Consider the following 20508-nt stretch of genomic DNA (forward strand, 5'->3'; position numbering starts at 1 on the left):
CTTATGAAAATAAGTTTGTTTTTTGGAGCGCAGGTAAGAAATAATCACTAAAGGCGCCATTAGGAAATTGATAATTTACCTCATTGCTTGAGGCCGGACACAATTTATTAATTTTCATTGGTATTTCAGCAGCTTCGACGGACAGAAATCAGATTATTCACCCCCTCTCTGTCGCAAACAAAGGGGGGATTATATGATGCTGGTTGGGACACTGAGAGAAAGATGTGTGCTGGGTGAAGTCGTGCGCCTTTAAAAAGTGGATAATTTTAAACAAAAAGCACAAATGTTCGGATTAGTCATTTTTATAAAGACACAATCACATCCCCTCCATGCTCACACACTCATTTTTAGGTCACAACTCTAATTATATTTACAGTGTCTCCATTTTAAAAGTGCTGAACGCTAATATTTACATGTAGAAAAATAAGAAAGGAGGGCGCTCCCAACTATCTGTTCTGGGTTTTTTGTCTCTTTAGGACAAAAAAGTGGAATTTGATCTTACAAACTTTGTCCTCGGCTCAAACGTAAGGTGGCTGGGGCGGAGACATTCGATACAAACGCAGCAGAAGCATTTAAAGAACAACATTCATATACAATTCTACATCGTACACGGACGCGCACAAAAGCGCAAATCTTCAGATTCAGTGCAGTGAAAAATAGTTGTTTTTCTTCCTTTTTCAGACATCACTCTTAATTCTACATTTGCTATTCCTTCAGTCTCACACAGGGAAATTCAGTTGAGACTGTTGATCTTTTTCAGGGGGGCTTGAGGTGTATTGTGGGAAGGATACTGTGTAGGCACGACCATTTATATTAAATCATACACCCAAAAACGCACAACATCCCACGTAATGCCGTTTCTCCCTTTTCTAACTCAAAATCGCTCCGCAGGCTAATGTGGAGAAAACAGAGCGTGTAAAAACATGAATTCACAGTCTGTGCATTGCTTAATTATTTCAAAGTTGAAGTCACATGGCGAGTCGCTCGCCAAATAAGCCTCGAAAGAGGGTTGCTGTAGTCAGAAATCCCTGCTTTTGTCAGTTGCAATGCCAATCCCAAAACGCCGGTGGCGACTGGACGAATCCGGTAGGTCGGGATGCGAAGGCGGAGAGCTGGGTCTAACTGGTGCTCACTTTGAGATTCTTCATGCGGTGCAGCAGCGAGTCCTTCTCCATCTGGGCCTCTGCCAGCGCCATTTTGGCTCGGGACAGCTCCAGTTTCAAACATTCGTTCTCCTCCTCCAGCATCTGAAAAGGTGAAACCAAAAAGCGCCACGAGGGGGCGCCATTGAGTTCTTATGTCCAGTTATGAAGGGACGGATTTAAAGGGCACATATGCTCCTTTTATGCAAGTTAATACGGTTGACGTCTAAATGAAAAGTTAGCAACGTGTTTTGGTTGAAAAAAACCAAAGGAGTGAACACATCCGGACTGTAAAAACACCAATTTCACAGCCTCGCTCTGAAAAACGCTCCACAATTTCCAGAAGAAATTCAAAAGGAGCGTTTTGAGGCATTTTCTTACTCCAGCAGCTTATCAAACATCGAATTAGTGGTTAATGCATCCCCTTGAAATTTAGTGTTTTCCATTGGGAAACATAGCGCAGCTGAACTCACCTTCTCTCTGGAGGGACTCCTGGATGGGGCTTGGGTTTGTGTTGCCTTGGAGACTCTGCAGACGCTGTTGCTTGCTTCATAAAAAGGGCCCTGGGTAAAGACAGTCGGCGCGGCCTCTTCCCTGGGTCGCTTCTCCGCAGCTGTGCCGACAAAGGACAGTTTAGAGACGCGGTCGTCGAACGCAGCGCATTTACTTTGCCGTCCAATTCTGCACGTCACCTCCAACGGAGAAAGAGCCGTCGTCTCGTCTGTGTATGATGAGGTCGTCCACGTGCAGGGTGACGGGCGAGGGCTCAGAATCGGTCGAACCGGCGTCCTGGAGCAATACACATTTAGCCTTTCAAAGCAGCCCATTAAACCTTCAGGCCAATTAGGCATCGCTTCAGAATCGTTAAGGCGTTCTGACACTACGACAGTAAGTTATGGGGACTGTTACTGGGGAAACTAGGACAAGTGTGTTTCTGAAGCACTGCAGGTAACCGTGCGTCAACAGCCGCCTCGGGGTGAAAACGAAACTTTGCAACGCGGGACAGGAATAGCAGCCATCGAGGTGACGCGGCAGCTGCGACGCTCACCTTCAAATTGACGTGCGTGTCCCTCACGCTGATCTCCATGGGCAGCACCCGCGGCGTCGTGTCGTCCTCCAGGAAGTGGGCCAGGTTTCGCAGCGTTTCCGTCAAGAAGCTCGCCCGGTACCCGTGGAGCTGCAGCCGCAGGAAGCCGTTGCGCTCGGCCAGCTTGGAGTGAGCGGCGGCGCGGGGCCCGCTCTCCAGGAGGGCACGCACCTCGGGGCTCTGGGGGCCGCCGTCCTTGCCTGGGCCGGTGTCGGCGCCTGCGAGGAATGAAGGCAGAGGCCTGGGGTTAGCGTTAGCATCCCCGCTTTATCTGTGGAGGCCACGTGGAGGGGAATTGGCTGGAGATGCACCCAGGAGGTAAAAGGATTTCTTCACCGTTCAAGAATAATTACAGCTTCATAAATCTTAATCTGACAGTAATATCCGCTTTCTTTCTCTAATCCAAACCAAACTCGCTACCCCGAGTCAAACCGGTGGGAGGCTTGTTAAATTACCAAAGATAGAAGCAGGAACCTGCAGAGACATCCTCAAACCACACAAGGGAAGAAAGTGCATTGCGTTAAACGCTTGACGAACTTAAAGGTCTCCAGACTCGAAAGGACAGAGTCAAATAACAAATTTATGGTTTTCCAGTTATGATCCCGATTTAAATAATCCCACCGGCTCATCATGGGGCCGATGCTGAGAACACGGGATTATACAAACTTGCTAAAGTGGAGACAAGAAAGCCCTGACATGCCAAAAAGTTACCCGAGGGAAACTCGTTCATGCATTTTGTGGAAATAAGACAACTCTGGCTGATAGTTTAGGACATGAGAAGTCACCTGAGGCTCACAGTCAAAGTTTCACATCCAAATTTTAAATGTAATTTTAAGTTTAAATGACCGCATGAGAAACGCGAACCAACAACGTACGAAAAGTGTCACATCCCTTTAGCTGCTCTCTGCAGGACGGCGAGGATGGAGTTAAATCTGGAGCGTCTACAGGGCCGGCGATAACGTTCACACGCACACAAACGGCGCCAAGCCTGTCTCACGCTAAATGACATATTCCCCGTCAGTTCTCGATGGAGAGCGGGAGGGAGAGGGAGATGGGTGCGGGTAAGGAGAAAACATGGGGGGGAAGCAGCCAGGAGTGAAGTACTGAGCGACTGTGATAAGACAGAGGCAGAAGGGAAAAAGGATTGCCTAGAGAGAGAGAGAGAGATGAAAGGGAGAGAGAGGAACGGAGGAGTGGCGGGGGTTAAATGACAGAGGATTAGGATGAAGATGGAGTAGGAGCTGGAGGGAAGAGCGAGGAGGAAGACAGGTGGAGGAGAGAGGGATGAGGATGAGGGGAAGTAGTGAGGGGGAAAGCTGGGGTTGCTCTCATTGCCCGGATCGCTGGACTGAGACGGCAACGGCTGGTGCAGGAGGGATGAGAGGAAGAGGAGGGATGGGGGGGGCAGAGGAAGAGGAAGAGGAAAAAAGAGGGTTGGCACCCATCTGAACGACGAGCTGTGCTTCACTTTAATATGGCTGACGCACACTTGCACATTTAAGTATCTAATGTTGCAAATAATGGCAGCTCTCGCTCCATTACAGTCAGATTTAACCTCTCTGAAGTCTCTCTCTCTCTCTCACACACACACACACACACACACCATAAACACCCGCTGCTGCGGGGGAGGGGGAGCACTCTTTTGCACGCTTCCCTGCAGTGTGACACGCTGCTATCTGTGCATCTTCAGACCATGCCAGAGTGAAAATGAGACTTGACACAATACACACAGACACACACATACACACACACAGGTGGTTCAGGACATGCACTTGCAGTTACAAATGATGAAATAACACAGGGCAGTTACCTTGGCTGCTTTGTGCAGGTATTGGTACTGAACACACCATACCTGTGGGGAGTTATCGTAAGGTAAATAAAAGCGGTGGGTGGCTGCGTTAGCGTGCAGACATGCCAGGAGAAAATGTTGAGAGAACATCGCTGATTAGATACTTTATGTTTATGTGCAAAACTCCTGTCCACAATGTTTAGTTTAGTGTTTTAATCGTGATCGTCTAAGATCCAGAATGTGCGAGAGAGATCTGGCGCCCCCAGGAGGCGAGAATTGAAACTGCAGCTACAAAGTGACAACGGCTGCCGATGAACAGACGGACGATTTCAAGAGCGCAGCTGCTTGATTTTCAGTCCAGATGTTGGTTGTTGTAGATATACTTAGAATCCAGGACTGACTTTTAACTTAGAATGTGGCAACATCGTGTCAGAAGATTTAATATTTATGCAAATATCTTACTGAGAATTCACATAAACACACTCGCAGCTGGCCTTGAAGACAATGTCTCTTAAAAGCTTTTCCCAGAGCACTCATGCAATATGCAGCTTTGCGTTAAGACCTACAAACTAAAAAAATCAAATGAATCCCAAATACACACACCGTCTACACTCTTGAACTTAAGAGAATCATGAGCGTCGCTCGTCTTACCCAGACTGCGGTTGCTGAGGTACTGCCTGAGACACATGTTGCCCAGCTGGGTGGGCGTGACCTGGCCCACCTCCAGAGCCACAGCGGTGCTCTCGCCCACCGCCTCCATGCCCACACACACAGACTGCACTTTCAGTACCAGCACCGACACCTGGGGGACGGGAGGAGGTCAATTTGACATATATTTTAACATATATTTGAAGGCCTTGCACTGTCTGACAGCTTACTGTATCTTTGGTGGGGTCGTCAGTGCTCTGGGAGGTGGCGCTGACAGTGTCTGGGGACACCGCCTCCTCTTGCTCCTGAACCGTCGTTGCTTCAGTGGCGCTCTGTTCGGTGATGGCGTCCTTAAAGCCTGAGATGGAAACGTCATCTGGTCCAGACATAGAAGAGACAAACATATTCAGAACATACATTAAAGACGTTCGACGTTTCGACTGGAAAGCTGCAATTAGGTTATTTTAGCGAAATGGCGCCACCTCGTGGACATAATGGGACATGTTTAAAGCGAAAGCATTTGTCCTGTCAAGCGGTCAACAAAAAAATAGAACATAAAAGTCTTCTCTACCTCTCTCCAGTAAACTGTAGGTGTCCCCATCTTCCATCAAATAACTGTCTATAGAGATATTGTCCAGCGATTGCAGGGAGGGGCTCTTCTTCATGTTCTTATAGGAAACAGAGAAACTGGACTGGGAACGGTCTCGCATCAAACGACCACTGCAGTGCACAGGACACAAAGTCATGAGGAGGACAGTGTAGAAAAATCACATTCTGCATTGTTTTTGAAGCTTCGCCGTTTAAAGCATGCCGCCGATTTCACCCCAGAAAATAGTAAAAACAAAAACACTTTTTAGGAGCTACTTAACAAGTCATGAATTAAGTGCTGCTTCTTCCTCTTTGTCATCCCCTCTGGTGATTTAGCTCATGTCTAAGGAACCATCCCAACATAAACCTAATACTGATGAAAATAAATAAATAATCAAAGCATTTGTCCAGAAAGACCAGAAGAACACAAGGCTGGAGGGGAAAAAAGACACATTCAAGGACCATCGTCCACGAAAGAGACCAAAGGAAGAACTAAACAACAGCCACAGACAGGGACCAGCATGGCATGCACGCATGCAAATGCAGGCCCACATGGCAGTCACACGCACAATTGAATTGATTTGGTTTAATCCACCATTCACGAGCACACAAACACGCCCACATTAACACACTAATTAAACAACGAGCCACAGATCCAGAGGCTTACATGTTGGATATGGAATAAAGGGAAGTGGATCTGCTGGAGTTTGAGGAGCTGAGAAGATCAGAAACCACAGACAAACTTCCTTTCCTTGATAGAGAAAACACACACACGTCACACACACGCACACACACACAAAAGGCACACTGGTCAAAGCGAAGCTCAAAGGCAGTAAAAAGTGATCGAATGAGTCAAGAAAGAGCAAGAGGATGATGAGCTGACGGACGAGAACAAAGAGGCTATGAAAATAATGTCAGACAACTGTGAGGTCTCACACACAGCACTTGTGTTTGTAAAAAAACAACCTTTTTATCCAACATGAATGAACTTAACCGGGACTTATTGAACAGCTGTGATGTCACAAACAGTCGCCATCGTGTGAACAACTCCTACCGAATGCGTGTTAGCTAACACAAACATTTACAAACCTAAATGAACCCATCTTTAGCTTCCTGAATGTGAATACCTGGATATTGACTGAGGCATCTTGGTGGGGTCTTTGTTGCCGTGGAGCTCAGTGGGCAGGGGGTCACTTGTCTGGGCTTTTAAACCTAAACCAGATGTCACCTCTTCGGCCGCCCCGTCCCCTCCCCCCTCACCACCATTATCTGAACTCCACCTCCCAGAGTTCTTAGTCCTCTCTTCCACTGAGACTCTCTGATCCGAGTCCGTGCGCGTGCCGGAAGACAAGATGGGGCTGAGAGGAGCGGGGACGTGTGCCGTCCCACTTCCTGAGCCTCCTCCACACAACAGCTGGTCTACTGTACAGGCCCCTTTGGCTGCACCTCCTTCAGCCCCCGGGCCAAGCCCCTCACTGTCCTTTTCCACCCCTGGGTCCAGAGTGCCTCGACTCTCCGAAGGGGACAGCTCCGAGCCCAAAGGAGAGCCGGAGCCCTCCGGCTGGGGGAAGGGCTTCAGGAGGAGAGAGACCTCTGCGCTTTTCAGCAGGAGCCCCAGGCAGGCTGTGAAAGGCTGGTGGTCCCCCGCTTTCTGAGCAGGACCTTTACGGTCTCTCTTGGAGCCCATCTCCTCCAAGTCCCGCTGTATCGTCTGCTGCAGGGACTTGATGCTCCGCTGGAGAAACATCAGGAACACGTACTGTCGATGGCTCACCTGGACAAAGACACACAAGTGCACAGCTGAGCACGCGCTGCTTTGGGTGGGGGCCCGTTTCTGGACGTACCTCTCTCCAGACATACCTGTGCGCTTAAGTGCTTCTGCACATGCACCAGCACGTGCACTCCTGCATCTTCACTCGAGGGCGACAGAGAAGGCGGGTTGTCCAATGAGAGGCGGTTATGGATTCCGTTACTATGCAGCAGAGGGGGGTCAGAGCTGTGACACGGTGGCGGGACACCCTCCATGCTATAATACTCCTTCAGCAGCCGTTTCCTCTGGAGGCGAGCGACGGCCTCCCCGGATGAACTCCGGCGTGGCCCCGACTGAGCAGCCTCTCTGAGCCGTTCCTGGTGCTGGACGATCTTGGAAGGCTGACAAGCCCACACCGTAAGCGGAAAGGAGTCCACGAAGGGCTGCGGCCGGCCCTTCCCCCCGCGCGTGCCTTCGTAGTCCACCCAGAACTGGGCAAAGTGCAAAGCCCAAAAGTCGATGGCGGCCGGCGTCTTGAGCGCGTCTGCGCTCGTCGTGGGCGTCACCAGGCCTCTGTAAATGTCATGGAGCTTGGTGTCGTGTTCGTGAGCGTGGCGCTGAAAGACGGGATGGAGGACGGGAAAAGAGGAGGACGATCGCGGGAACGAAGAGAAGCCGGGAGAAAAGAAGGGCTCCTCTTCAAACGCCTGCAGCAAAGCCTCAAGGTTGGCGCGCGTGCAGTTGCTGGGGTGGCGGGTGTTGGTCGCCACCATTTCCGAGGTCTGAACCGAGATGGAGCGAGGCAGATCGGCGGGGTAGGAGGCCTCCCGGTCGGTGGGAATCACAAGCTGGAGGAAGACAGGACACGCAGAAGCTGGCAGTGTCCTCATGAATGCGGGAGACCCGTTCACCTTCGCTGCCTCCAAACTTACCTTCAGCATCAGACCGTCCACCTTGATGTCGACGTGCTCGTCGGGCTTTTGGGAGTCGTTCAGCTTGTAGATTTCCATGAACTGCTCCAGACTCTGCCGGAGGTCGAGGGCGAAAAGGTTGAGCCACACCAGGCTGCGAGGATCCAACACGAGCTGCAGGGCATTCAGCTGGACATAGAGGTTGGGGCACGGGACTGGAGCCGCAGCAGGGCAGAGTAGCAAAATAAATGGCTTTGTCTCAACAACGCAGGATTAAGGCTGAAATGTCTTACTGGGATACTCTTTTCCATCGGGGAAGTAATACTCCGTGAACTCTACGTGAATGGCCGGCATCTCCGGAGGAAGGTACAAGGATTTCTTATTGCAAGAGAGCATCGTTTTTGGACTGGAGCGACGCTGGTCCGCTGTTGACACCTGCAACACACACCTGAAATTTAGACGAAAGCAGTGGTTCGCAACTGGTGGGTGGCGACCCAAAAGTGGCTCGCGGACCCATTCTGGATGGGTCACCGACTATTTAACGCGCTTCTGATGACGGATGTGTCTTTTATTATAAGACATTATGCAGCCTTATTTTGGAAGGCACGCATCGAGACACCTATTGTCTCATGGTGCGCACCATGGAAACTACTTGAGTGACACTCACTTCAAGTTTGTGTTGTTAAGAGGTACGATGGCAAAGTGTAAATACGACCTTGGGGATTTGAAATGTGGATTTTCTCACGTCGAGGATTCAGCTGGAATTCAAAGCAAAAAAGAACCATTTGTTGGAATGTGTGGTTAATGACCTGGTAGATGCTGAAGTCAGCCATCCTGAGGACAACAGAGCTGGACATGAGCTGAGTCTTGTGGGGCTGGGGTGGAGGGGGATTGAATGAAGTGCTGGAGGAAGTGCTTATCCTGCCTGTAGATAAAGAAAGACAGGTGACAGGATGCGGAAAGTGCTAACAGAAGAAAGCAGCTGACCACCGGAATTCTCTCACGGAAAACCCATTGGCCTCGCAGAAGGTGTGCACCACCGCACTCAGCCGTGCGCACACGCATAAACACACGCCGTGGTACCTGGCTGGAGGCACCAGCAGCACTGGGCCGAAGGATGTGTGTGTGAGCTCCACTCAAGAGAGCCCTGAACCTCTCTAAGCCCTACTCCTTCAGCTGCTGCCTGACATAGAGGCTCATATAGATCATCCCTACGGGACACTGGAGGACAGAAAACCCACTGGGATGTTGCTCTGTGCGTGTGCGTACGACAAAAGAGCGCGCGCGTCAAATGTTTACCGTGTTGAGGGGAACCGTGGCCAGGGGGCGGGCCTTGCAGGTCTCGAACGGCGGACTTTAACATCTCAACGTTAGACTTAAACTCGTCGAGCAGACTCCGAGCCCAGCCCTCCCTGCTCTTGGTGACCTCGCCGTAGTGCATCCAGTGGGCGCAGCTGTCACCTGTAAGGGGGTTAAGAGGACAGCCATCAAGTTAACGTGGAGGTACAGTCCCAGAATCTGCCCACATGAACATTTGTGGTGGGACTTTTTTTATTTTTAAATTTCCAGCAAACCAGATCAGGCAAGTACCTGCTCGGTGAAAAGGGTAGTAGTCCAAGGTGATGGAACTGAAGGAAAGCTGCATCGCTCCACCAGTTATCCTCTTATTGTTTGCTACACAGAGGGGAAGAGTTCAATACACAGCCTGGACCAGACAAAATCCGTGTATTGGTGCGCAAAAGTACGCCCTGCCTTTGTCTTTAGCATGGACGTCATCGCAGATGTGCAGGTCCAGGTGTTTGATCTGGAGGTGATGCGAGGTCTCGCGTACGTCGTAGGCACTGAACAGCCCGGCCATGGTTGCGCTGGGGTCGGCTGCTGTGGGCGCTTGCTGGGCTCGCACTTGCTGCGTTGATGGTGGTGCAGACGACACCTGGTGAGCACAAGAGTAAACATGCATACTTGAAATTGTGTTTTTGTTTTTGGCTTAAATGCACTGTAGTACTTCAACTGTCCAGCAGATGGCACTCGCCTAACGTTTGCGCAATGACTGGGTGTGAATTTAAGTGGGTAGTACTGGTACATTTTGTAAGTGAGAGTGGTGAAAATAACTGTAGAACAGACAGCGAGGAAGTGACAGTATTTAGAAGGGATGCACATTGCTCCTATGTTCACCTGGTCCTCTGTGGCCATGCTCTTTCGCTGCTGCGCGGATTTTTCCATGACCTCGCTGAGAGATTTGGCGTACTGCACCATGGCTTTGAGCTGCGAGTCGGTCAGCACCCACAGCAGGTCATCCAGGATCAGAATCAGCTTGGAGGCCACCACGTTGCAGTCCTTAATCTGCAATAGGCAGGTTTCCCCGATTGTACAACTGGACAAAATGGAGATTGTGTTTGTGTTTGCGTGTGGGCGACTGACCCGTCTCTTGAGAGTGACCCGGATCTTGGACATGTTGGTAATGAGGCGGATAGGAGCGCTCAACATCTCGTGCTCGACACTCTGAATGGCGTCGGCCTCGATGCGGATCATCTGCCAGCTGATCTCCTTAAACGTCAAGATCTGGACCGAGCAGAAACGGCAGTACGATCAAACTGCGGCTGAAGACATCCCAGTGAAACGACGCGGACACGCTAACCTCTCCTCTCTGAGGGTCCTGGATGCGAGTGAAGCGCAGGTCGCTGACGCTCCAGCTGGTGTTGACGCTGTAGACCTGCAGCTGGGAGAGCTCAAAGGAGGCGTTGAAGGCCTTGGCCCTGATCTTGATGATGATGGAGTTGATGGACAGCGACATCCCCTCCACGACCTTCTCCGCAAACCCATATTCACTGGAGACGGAGAGGGTGGAGACACAGCAAAGCTAACAGAAGGTACAGCGCCGCATCGCATCCCTCTGTCTTTAATCTCCCGACAAGTTCAGTTTTACCATAATTACACATTTTTTAAAAATCCTTTTGAACAAAAGCCCACCTTTGTCCTGAGGCCGTCGCTATGGGAGAGGGCCCGTTGGGGGGCCGAGGCTCGTCGCACGTGCTCATCTCCATCTCGACTTTATCCAGGGTCTGTGGGGATAAAAAGACAGATTTCACAGGTTTCCAAATATAACCTTGAAACCTGACACCTCTCCTGGGAGTCAACTAGGATTTAACCCCGGGTGGTTACAATTTTCAGAAGGTAATGTTGCTGTATCAGTCACCTGATCTCATCAAGACGCGACGGGCGTCTTTGTGATCAAGTTGTCAAGTTGTGATTCAAGTTGCTCGACAACATTCTTTGCAAATCACCAGACCTAGAACCACACGCAGCATTGATCTTTCATGTAACCCCCTCCCTGGGCTGCCACCTTATCGTGGTGGAGGGGTTTGCGTGTCCCAATGATCCCAGGAGCTCCGTTGTCTGGGGCTTTATGCCCCTGGTAGGGCCACCCATGGCAAACAGGTCCTAGGTGAGGGACCAGACAAAGCGTAGCCCAGGACCCCCTAATGAAGATAAATAACATTGGTCTCAAGTTTCCCTTGCCCGGATGCGGGTCACCGGGGCCCCCTCCTGGAGCCAGGCCTGGGGGTGGGGCACATTGGCGAGCGCCTGGTGGCCGGACCTCTGCCTATGGAGTCCGGCCGGGCGCAGCCCGAAGAGGCAACATGGGACCCCCTTCCCGTGGGCTCACCACCTGCAGGAGGGGCCAAGGGGGTCGGGTGCATTGTGTTTTGGGTAGCAGCCGGAGGCAGGGACCTTGGCGGTCTGATTCCCGGCTGCACAAACTGGCTCTAGGGACATGGAATGTCACCTCTCTGGTGGGAAAGGAGCCTGAGTTGGTGCGCGAGGTTGAGAAGTTCCGACTAGATATAGTTGGCCTCACCTCGACGCACGGCAAGGGCTCTGGAACCAGTCTTCTTGAGAGGGGTTGGACTCTCTACCACTCTGGAGTTGCCGATGGTGAGAGGCGACGAGCAGGGGTGGCAATTCTGGTTGCTCCCCGGCTCAGTGCCTGTGTATTGGAGTTTACCCCGGTGGATGAGAGGGTAGCCTCCCTTCGCCTTCGGGTGGGGGGACGGATCCTGACTGTTGTTTGTGCCTATGGTCCAAACAGCAGTTCAGCGTATCCACCCTTTTTGGAGTCCTTAGAGGGAGTGCTGGAGAGTGCCCCTTCTGGGGGCTCCCTCGTCCTCCTGGGTGACTTCAATGCTCACGTTGGCAATGACAGTGTGACCTGGAGAGGGGTGATTGGGAAGAACGGCCCCCCTGATCTGAACCCGAGTGGTGTTTTGTTATTGGACTTCTGTGCTCGTCTCAGATTGTCCATAACGAACACCTTGTTCAGACATAAAGGCGTCCACATGTGCACTTGGCACCAGGACGCCTTAGGCCGCAGATCGATGATCGACTTTGTGGTTGTGTCATCGGATTTGCGGCCGCATGTTCTGGACACTCGGGTGAAGAGAGGGGCGGAGCTGTCAACTGATCACCACCTGGTGGTGAGTTGGCTCCGATGGTGGGGAAGGATGCCGGACAGACCTGGCAGGCCCAAACGTGTTGTGAGGGTCTGCTGGGAACGCCTGGCAGAGTCCCCTGTCAGAAGGAGCTTCAACTCACGCCTCCGGGAGAGCTTTGACCATGTCCTGGGGGAGGCGGGGGACATTGAGTCCGAGTGGACCATGTTCCGTGCCTCCATTGTCGAGGCAGCTGACCGGTGCTGTGGCCGCAAGGTGGTTGGTGCCTGTCGTGGCGGCAATGCCCGAACCCGCTGGTGGACACCAGCGGTGAGGGATGCCGTCAAGCTGAAGAAGGAGTCGTATCGGGCCTTACTGGCCTGTGGGACTCCTGAGGCAGCAGATGGGTACCGGCGTGCCAAGCGGAGTGCAGCTACGGCGGTTGCCGAGGCAAAGACTCGGGCATGGGAAGAGTTCGGTGAGGCCATGGAGAACGACTTTCGGACGGCCTCGAAAAGGTTCTGGACCACCATCCGGCGTCTGAGGAGGGGGAAGCAGTGCACTGTCAACACTGTGTATAGTGGTGATGGTGTGCTGCTGACCTCAACTCGGGATGTTGTGGATCGGTGGAAGGAATACTTCGAGGACCTCCTCAATCCCACCAACACGCCTTCCAGTGAGGAAGTAGGGCCCGGGGACCTGGAGATGGGCTCTCGTATCTCCGGGGCTGAAGTTGCCGAGGTAGTTAAAAAACTCCTCGGTGGCAAGGCCCCGGGGGTGGATGAGATCCGCCCAGAGTCCCTTAAGGCTCTGGATGTTGTAGGGCTGTCGTGGTTGACTCGACTCTGCAACATCGCGTGGACATCGGGGGCAGTGCCGCTGGATTGGCAGACCGGGGTGGTAGTCCCTCTTTTTAAGAAGGGGGACCGGAGGGTGTGTTCCAACTATAGGGGGATCACACTCCTCAGCCTCCCTGGCAAGGTCTATTCAGGGGTACTGGAGAGGAGGGTCCGCCGGATAGTCGAACCTCGGATTCAGGAGGAGCAATGTGGTTTTCGTCCTGGGCGTGGAACAGTGGACCAGCTCTACACCCTCAGCAGGGTCTTCGAGGGTACATGGGAGTTTGCCCAACCAGTCCACATGTGTTTTGTGGACTTGGAGAAAGCATTCGACCGTGTCCCCCGGGGGGTCCTGTGGGGGGTCCTCCGAGAGTATGGGGTGTCGGGCCCGCTGATACGGGCTGTCCGCTCCCTGTACGATCGGTGCCAGAGTTTGGTCCGAATTGCTGGCAGTAAGTCGAACTCGTTTCCGGTGAGGGTTGGCCTCCGCCAGGGCTGCCCTTTGTCACCGATTCTGTTCATAATTTTTATGGACAGAATTTCTAGGTGCAGTCATGGTGTTGAGGGGATCCGGTTTGGTGACCTCAGGATCGCGTCTCTGCTTTTTGCGGATGATGTGGTCCTGTTGGCTTCATCGGCCCGTGACCTCCAACTATCACTGGATCGGTTCGCCGCCGCCTGTGAAGCGGCTGGGATGAGAATCAGCACCTCCAAATCCGAGGCCATGGTTCTCAACCGGAAAAAGGTGGAGTGCCTTCTCCGGGTAAAGGAGGAGATCCTGCCCCAAGTGGAGGAGTTTAAGTACCTCGGGGTCTTGTTCACGAGTGAGGGAAGAATGGAGCGGGAGATCGACAGGCGGATCGGTGCGGCGTCCACAGTAATGCGGGCTCTGCACCGGTCCGTTGTGGTGAAGAGAGAGCTGAGCCGAAAGGCGAAGCTCTCGATTTACCGGTCGATCTTCGTTCCTACCCTCACCTATGGTCATGAGCTTTGGGTAATGACCGAAAGAACAAGATCACGGGTACAAGCGGCTGAAATGAGCTTCCTCCGTAGGGTGGCTGGGCTCTCCCTTAGAGATAGGGTGAGAAGCTCTGCCATCCGGGAGGAGCTCGGAGTAGAGTCGCTGCTCCTCCGCGTTGAGAGGAGCCAGATGGGGTGGCTTGGGCATCTAGTCAGGATGCCCCCTGGACGCCTCCCTGGTGAGGTGTTCAGGGCATGTCCCTCCGGTAAGAGACCCCCGGGGAGACCCAGGACACGTTGGAGAGACTATGTCTCTCGACTGGCCTGGGAACGCCTGGGGATCCCTCCGGATGAGCTAGAGGAAGTAGCTGGGGAGAGGGAAGTCTGGGATTCTCTCCTTAGGCTGCTGCCCCCGCGACCCGACCCCGGATAAGCGGCAGAGAATGGATGGATGGATGGATGGAAGTTGCTCGACAACATTCTTTGCAAAACACCAGACCTAGAACCACACGCAGCATTGATCTTTCATGTAACCTCGCAGTAAACTGGAGCGTGTGCTCGTCCTCTTGATGCTGGTTTCGGGCAAACTGCACCGGGAAGGCCAGTCCTCCACCAGCAAGCTGTTCAGTGAGGCCCTGAGGGAGCGCCTCAGATCCATGACAGAGACGCGGAGCAAGCATGAGCGCAACCTCAGCTCAGTGATGCAGAAATTAGAGAAGCTAGCCCCCAAATATACGCTCCAGGCCTCGATTTCAGCCTCCATGACGAGTCAGTCCGCGTTGTTCAGATCGCACCACACCGGACACACACACAGCATCTGGTAAATCTTGTAACAATCTCTTGTTTTTCATCACATCCTGGAACACAAATTGTAATAGCGAGGCTCCGAGGAAAGGTGGACGAGAGGGAAATTGATAATTAACGTGGGAACATTTCATAAGGACATCCTTTCTACAAGGATGCAAACCGAACTAAGAACACGCGGTGGGAATTTAGAGTTTTGGGCTTAAATTTTAGTTCAATCGTATCATTTCAGGTACTTTATCACATCATCTTGCAGGATTTGTAGTGGTTTCACTGCGCGGAGCTTTAGGAACGTCTCCAGCGGGCTTTCAGTGGAGAGTGGGGGTAACTGGCACCACTACAGAAACCAGATCGAGGAGCTCCGGGAGCCAAATCCTGCGCAGGAAGAGCAGCTGAAGGGGCTTAAAGACAGTTTATCTACCAATTAATTGCTTTCACCGCGGCCATTGGGGCTGGATTTGCTCCATCTTCCAAACACCTGAGCGCTTGAGCAACAGTTATTTTTTTAAATATCCTGTTTTATGTTGTTTTTGGTGAAACCTACCAAAGAGATTGGATGTGTCTTCAACTTTGTCCATGGTATCTGTCAAGGAAAACAAAAAAGAAGACATCTATATTGAACAGCAGCCTGGGCACAAAATCCACACAACATGTTCTTTCAGACAAGCCGCCGTCTGGAAAGTTGAGCCTTTTATTGACAACAGTTTCTGCAACATGCAAATGCAGCGAATGCGGGAGAAGGAAGTGAGATACCGAACTCTTGTATTTAACCAGCTGAATTGCTGCAAGGAAACTTGATGCTGCACACACTTACACACACACTTTATAGCTGCAGCACAGTATTAGCGTCACACACACAGCAGAGAGACCCCGACAGTTGGAGGCTCAAAGGCCAGCTGACAGAACGGCGGCTTTTCTGCTCGTCATACAGGGATTTCCTGTGTTTAAATTTAAACGGGACGGTTTGAGCGCGATATGAGCTGCTGTCTGACGTGCTGCGTGAAGGTCCTGGCAGCGACCCAGGACTCCGATCATCCGGTAGCGTCGCTCACCCTGATGGTGGCCTTGTTGCAGCACACACGGTTGATGGCCAGCCAGGTGGGCAGGTCCAGCAGGCTCTGGAGGACCTCCTTGTCCAGCTCCAGGTTGGTCAGGTGACCCTCCCCCTTCAGTGTGCTCAGGTTGATCTGATCTGGTGACAGGTCCTTAGCGAACCTATGGGCCACAAACCAGAGAAAGGGATTGTCAAAGTCTTTAATGTGACGCATGTTGTGACTATACTGATGGCTAAGAGACTTTTATTTAACTTGGATTTTCATTTGAGTAAATACGCTTGAACACACAAACTGGGCATTGCTTCTCTTGGTTGGACCACTAGTTGATAATTAGCCGAGCGTCTTCCTGATCCTGAATGGAGTATCGAGCCAGATCACTCTGGTGGGGCCTCTTTAAACAGAGTGATATTGATTTCACCTCCTCAAGCTGACAAAACCAAAATAATCAATCTGTTTTGACAAATACCTCATTGAGAGCAGGGGAGGAAAAAAACCTGTTTCCATTTAATCAGGTCGATAAAGGTAAGTGTGTCACCCTAAGTGAGGATCAAAGCTCAGAGTTTTACAACCGAAGGGATTCCTGCAGTACCGCGGCCATAAAACCAAGATAATAACTCCGATAATAGAAATAAAATAGGCTGAAGCACACTCGGGGATGGCCGGCCGGCGTGCTCAGCACCCCGGCCATGGGACCAGTGAAATATTCATCCCCGCTGCTGATCAGGTGTCAAGGAGCTAGCTCGCTAGCTAACGTCACCAATTCCACCTCTTCCTCAAACCCAAACCTGGAACCTTCAGATTGTGGCTGGTTGTCTCTCTGGCTGGAATTAAGTCACATTCACCACTCCCTCCTCCTCATGTCTGTGGAACTGAATGGAAACTGGGAGCCTCCCAGTTTACCCTGCCCTCCCAGAGCATTTGTGCCACAGCCTGATGACATCAGTTGCCGAGACCGAAGACCAACCGCAATGACTCAAGACAACCAGCTCGTCTTTAGCAACCGAGCCTGTGGCGACAACAACAAGGAGAGCAAGAGTGACGTGGACGGAAATTTCGGAATGTGGTTTGTTTCAGAAAAAGGCAGAACAGCCTCTCAAATGGATGGGATGAACCGCAAACTAAAACTGAGTCAGGCATGGACAGGAAATCCATAAAAACAACATCACACAGGCACACCGTGGGTGGATATGAGCAGCAACAGACTTGGGAAAGGAAAGCAGGAAGGTGTAAACAATCCAAAACCATGACTATGCTGCAGGAGAAGACCCCCCAGACCAACACGGGAAAACTCACGCCTACAGTATTTCATTTAATGAAGCTCCCTCCGCTCAGCACTCACCACTCCTATAATAACAACCCATCTACTAGTAAAGAGTGATGACACTCTTCATCAGCATCAGCCAGCCGCGGCAGGGCGGTGAGAGTCCCGCCGATACAGGCCGGCGATGACGAGCGTGGCAGCGGAAATTGCACCAAATGGGCCTCGATGACGATAAAGATGCTGGCATTCTGCTTTATACTGTTATAGTCGGAGTGCTTCCGAAAGTCTTCCCACACAATGAATCACCTCTCCCAAATGCTCTGAGCAGCAGCGCCGGAGTGCTGAGTGCTGGTTTTGAACACTTTTAGTGAAGTTATTCCTGAACGGTTGCCTAAATGGATCTGCGATGACCCCGCATACCAGCCCGCCCATACGTTAAACCTCCCTGGTCGTGAACTCGAGTGATAATCCTTTAATGCTTGGGACCACGCCATGCTAGGTTGGCCGTCGGCCGTTTTAAAATGTCTCTCTCTCGCCGAGCGCTTCTGCATTCTTCTGACAGGGAACATGTAGGTTGTTCTGCATTCTGCAGGACAACAATGCTCTGGACCCATAGCAGCACGACGCGGCTAATTAGGCTGGCATGGAATTTGTTAGCAGGTCCTTTGAAAGGAACAATTCGCCCAGGATGCACATTTAAACATGGTGAATGAATGGATGTGAGTCCGAACAAAGTAAATAATTAGCCTTGAGGAAAACGTCCCCTGTAACCCGGACATTTAACATCTGGAATGACAGCCCACATTCCTCAAATGCAGCGTAGAGCTTCATTTAGACACTCACATAATGGTGTTATTGTCATCCCTGAACTGTGCTGAAGCTCATGTTTCTGGCTCTGCAGCTGATGGCTGCTTCATACTGGGATTTTCTTTTTGTCACAACGCTTCCTCTTCGTTATGGCAGCTAACATTTGACAAAATAAAAGCCCTCTCGAGAGGTTTATTATGTCATGTTTGCTTCAGTACACTTGTCATAGCCAGAGGACAAAGAGCAATTCCAGGCTCGATGGACTGTGAAAACATGGTGCTGTTTCCCCACAACAGACCCATGCTGGTCACAGATAGTGTGCAAATCTGCGACTGCGGAGCCGAACTGATACGATGACACCCCCGGCATGACCCACAGTTGTGCAAGACCCCCAACACCAGTTCAAAAATACTCCCGGTTGACATTGAACAACAGGATGAGCTGATAAAATCTAGCAGGTGAAACGACCAAAACATGCAAAAATCAAGCCGTCATCGACGGTATCTGCAGGACCAATAAACAATCCTGGAGTGGCATTCTGCCACCGAGCGCCTGCTCAACCAGCCCAGTATAAAGATCAGATGACAAGCTCAGAGACAAGATGACATCACAACGCTTCAAGTCATTTCCCGACACTGTTGACGCTAACGCTGCCGAGGGCAGCCTGCTGGAAACGTCCAACCCAAGCCCAAGGAGACTGAACGCACTCTTGAAGGGCAGCATGGGTGTATCAGATAATACTAGTGACGCCTAAAGGCTATCCTAAAGATTATTAGAGTATTAACCAGGGAGTGTATCATCAAACAACTCGGCCATCTCTGTAATCTTAATCATAAACACAATCAAACATTTCTTTTCAAGGACATCAGTCAGGCTACCACACTGGCAAGCGCATATTACAGGTGGAATGCAAAATAACCTTCTTTATTCATATTTATTATCAGCTTTATCCACCATTATTATCCATTTTGGTTAGTTTCTTTTAGCAATGCAGCAGAATGCAATCAGAAGTGTATGTTTTATGCAATAACCCTGGAACAAAAGGACACAGTCCACTGAAAGTCCCCAGAGGGACAGCCAAGTAAATAATAAATGTCAGGCAGGTTGAACCATGTGCCCATAACGGTCTTGTGTAAGGAATACATTTATGTTTGAGAATCCTTATGTCCTGAGAAATAGACATTTGGACAAAGTGCAAAAGCTGATTTGCAGGGGGGAGTTTTTTGTGTTCTTTCCCCAGATTTTCGTCAAATTTAAGCAACACAATTGCACGATTGCAAGTATTTGGAAGGAAGGCTGAGATTGTTGGTTTAAACAATCCGATTCCACCACTAGACAGGTTGAACCCGCTCCAGCGAGGAGGGATTAGCAACTCAGCAGCTAACCCCAGCCTCACGTTAGCACGTTAGCTGTCCAGCCACGTCTCAGGTAAGTGGGAGTTGCGTCAACTAAATACGCAACTGACAGTCCGGAAAACGCCGAGGGTGTGAGTTAACTTAGTAAACCATAAGAATAAATATCTACATCCATAGTCTCTGCCTTTTAAACAACACGTTTCTTCACGCCTCTTAGTGATTTGGGTGTCATTAACATATTGGTGAGGGCTAGCTAACGGATATCTGACAGCTGAAAACCTCCATCGATCGTGTCTCATGCTTAGGCCGAGCCAGCTCAGGACTGACCTGGAGAGATGCTTCAGGATCTGCTTCTTGATGAGGCCAGCCATGGTCGCACGAATCTGGTCTCCAAAGCGCCCGACCCGTCTGTCCGTCTAGCTGGCTAGCCTAGCCGCTAGTTTTCCCTACTCGAGGATATAAACACAGCTCAAATTCTCATCCCCGCGTCGGTCTTCATCTCAGCGGCTTCCCCGCGTCATTTGAGAGCTGCTGCGTGTAGAGGGCATTTCACACTTCTGGGTGCCAGGCGCACGGAATTAGGCCATCTCATGCAGGTATAACGACAAAGTTTGAACGAACAAGACCCCCACAGTATCATAGAGCAAACACCTGGAGCGTCTGTTGTCACCGCGTCTGGGCGGGGCTTAGTGATGCGTTCATGTGCGCTCGGAGACCCCGCCATGACGAGGGAAAAAAATAAGCCCACATTACTTTAACAGAAAATATAATGATTAACAACAACGATGAATCAAGGTTATATCTTCTTTGAGTCATTATTCTAACAACTGCGTTGTTTTAGCTTAAAAAGTTAGGCAATTACTCCAGTTTAAGCTAAAACTTCGCTATAACACGCTCATGTTGTGTTTACGTGTCCTGAAGTCTTTGTAGACGTGGCTCCGTTAAATTGTGTATTTTGGCGACATCTAGCGTTGAAATGTGCTTACGCTTTAGAATTCGTATCTCTAAACTGCAAAATATCATAAAATTAAGAAAAAATTGGAACCTTAAAGTGAGTTTTAAATTTTGTTTTAATTTTGTGA

General features: G+C 50.9%; 1 protein-coding gene across 4 annotated transcripts; it reads right to left on the reverse strand.

The window, feature by feature from the left end:
• Positions 1 to 59: 59 nt before the first annotated feature.
• bltp3b (bridge-like lipid transfer protein family member 3B) lies at positions 60 to 20110 on the reverse strand. Of its 4 annotated transcripts, XM_057022052.1 has the most exons (24): positions 19754 to 20109; positions 16001 to 16163; positions 15493 to 15531; positions 10886 to 10977; positions 10554 to 10743; positions 10337 to 10477; positions 10091 to 10258; positions 9668 to 9848; positions 9506 to 9589; positions 9215 to 9376; positions 8725 to 8840; positions 8209 to 8350; positions 7937 to 8130; positions 7115 to 7852; positions 6382 to 7028; positions 5922 to 6005; positions 5238 to 5386; positions 4897 to 5042; positions 4670 to 4820; positions 4040 to 4081; positions 2191 to 2447; positions 1835 to 1931; positions 1616 to 1755; positions 60 to 1247 (listed from the first exon to the last, which is right to left on the reverse strand). In XM_057022052.1, exons 1-24 carry the CDS (start codon positions 19795 to 19797, stop codon positions 1119 to 1121), a joined length of 4296 nt encoding a protein of 1431 aa, XP_056878032.1. In that variant the 5' UTR covers positions 19798 to 20109; the 3' UTR covers positions 60 to 1118. The 4 variants fall into 4 exon arrangements, with proteins under 4 accessions (XP_056878032.1, XP_056878034.1, XP_056878033.1 ...); XM_057022054.1 differs by lacking the exon at positions 5922 to 6005 and having other exon boundaries at positions 19754 to 20108; XM_057022053.1 differs by lacking the exon at positions 4040 to 4081 and having other exon boundaries at positions 19754 to 20108.
• Between the last annotated feature and the right edge of the window lie 398 nt (positions 20111 to 20508).

The sequence above is a fragment of the Takifugu flavidus genome, chromosome 22, assembly GCF_003711565.1.
Source record: "Takifugu flavidus isolate HTHZ2018 chromosome 22, ASM371156v2, whole genome shotgun sequence".
In the NCBI taxonomy this organism is placed as follows: domain Eukaryota; kingdom Metazoa; phylum Chordata; class Actinopteri; order Tetraodontiformes; family Tetraodontidae; genus Takifugu; species Takifugu flavidus.

Bases quoted from the DNA above. Each gene is read 5' to 3' on its own strand.
- bltp3b (XM_057022052.1), bottom strand. From the start codon at position 19,797: ATGGCTGGCCTCATCAAGAAGCAGATCCTGAAGCATCTCTCCAG. The intron at 10,478-10,553 runs GTTAGCGTGTCC...TGCTCGGTCCAG, and splicing joins AGGACCCTCAGAGAGGAGAG to ATCTTGACGTTTAAGGAGAT. The intron at 9,590-9,667 runs GCAGGGCGTACT...CCCTCTGTGTAG, and splicing joins CGTCCATGCTAAAGACAAAG to CAAACAATAAGAGGATAACT.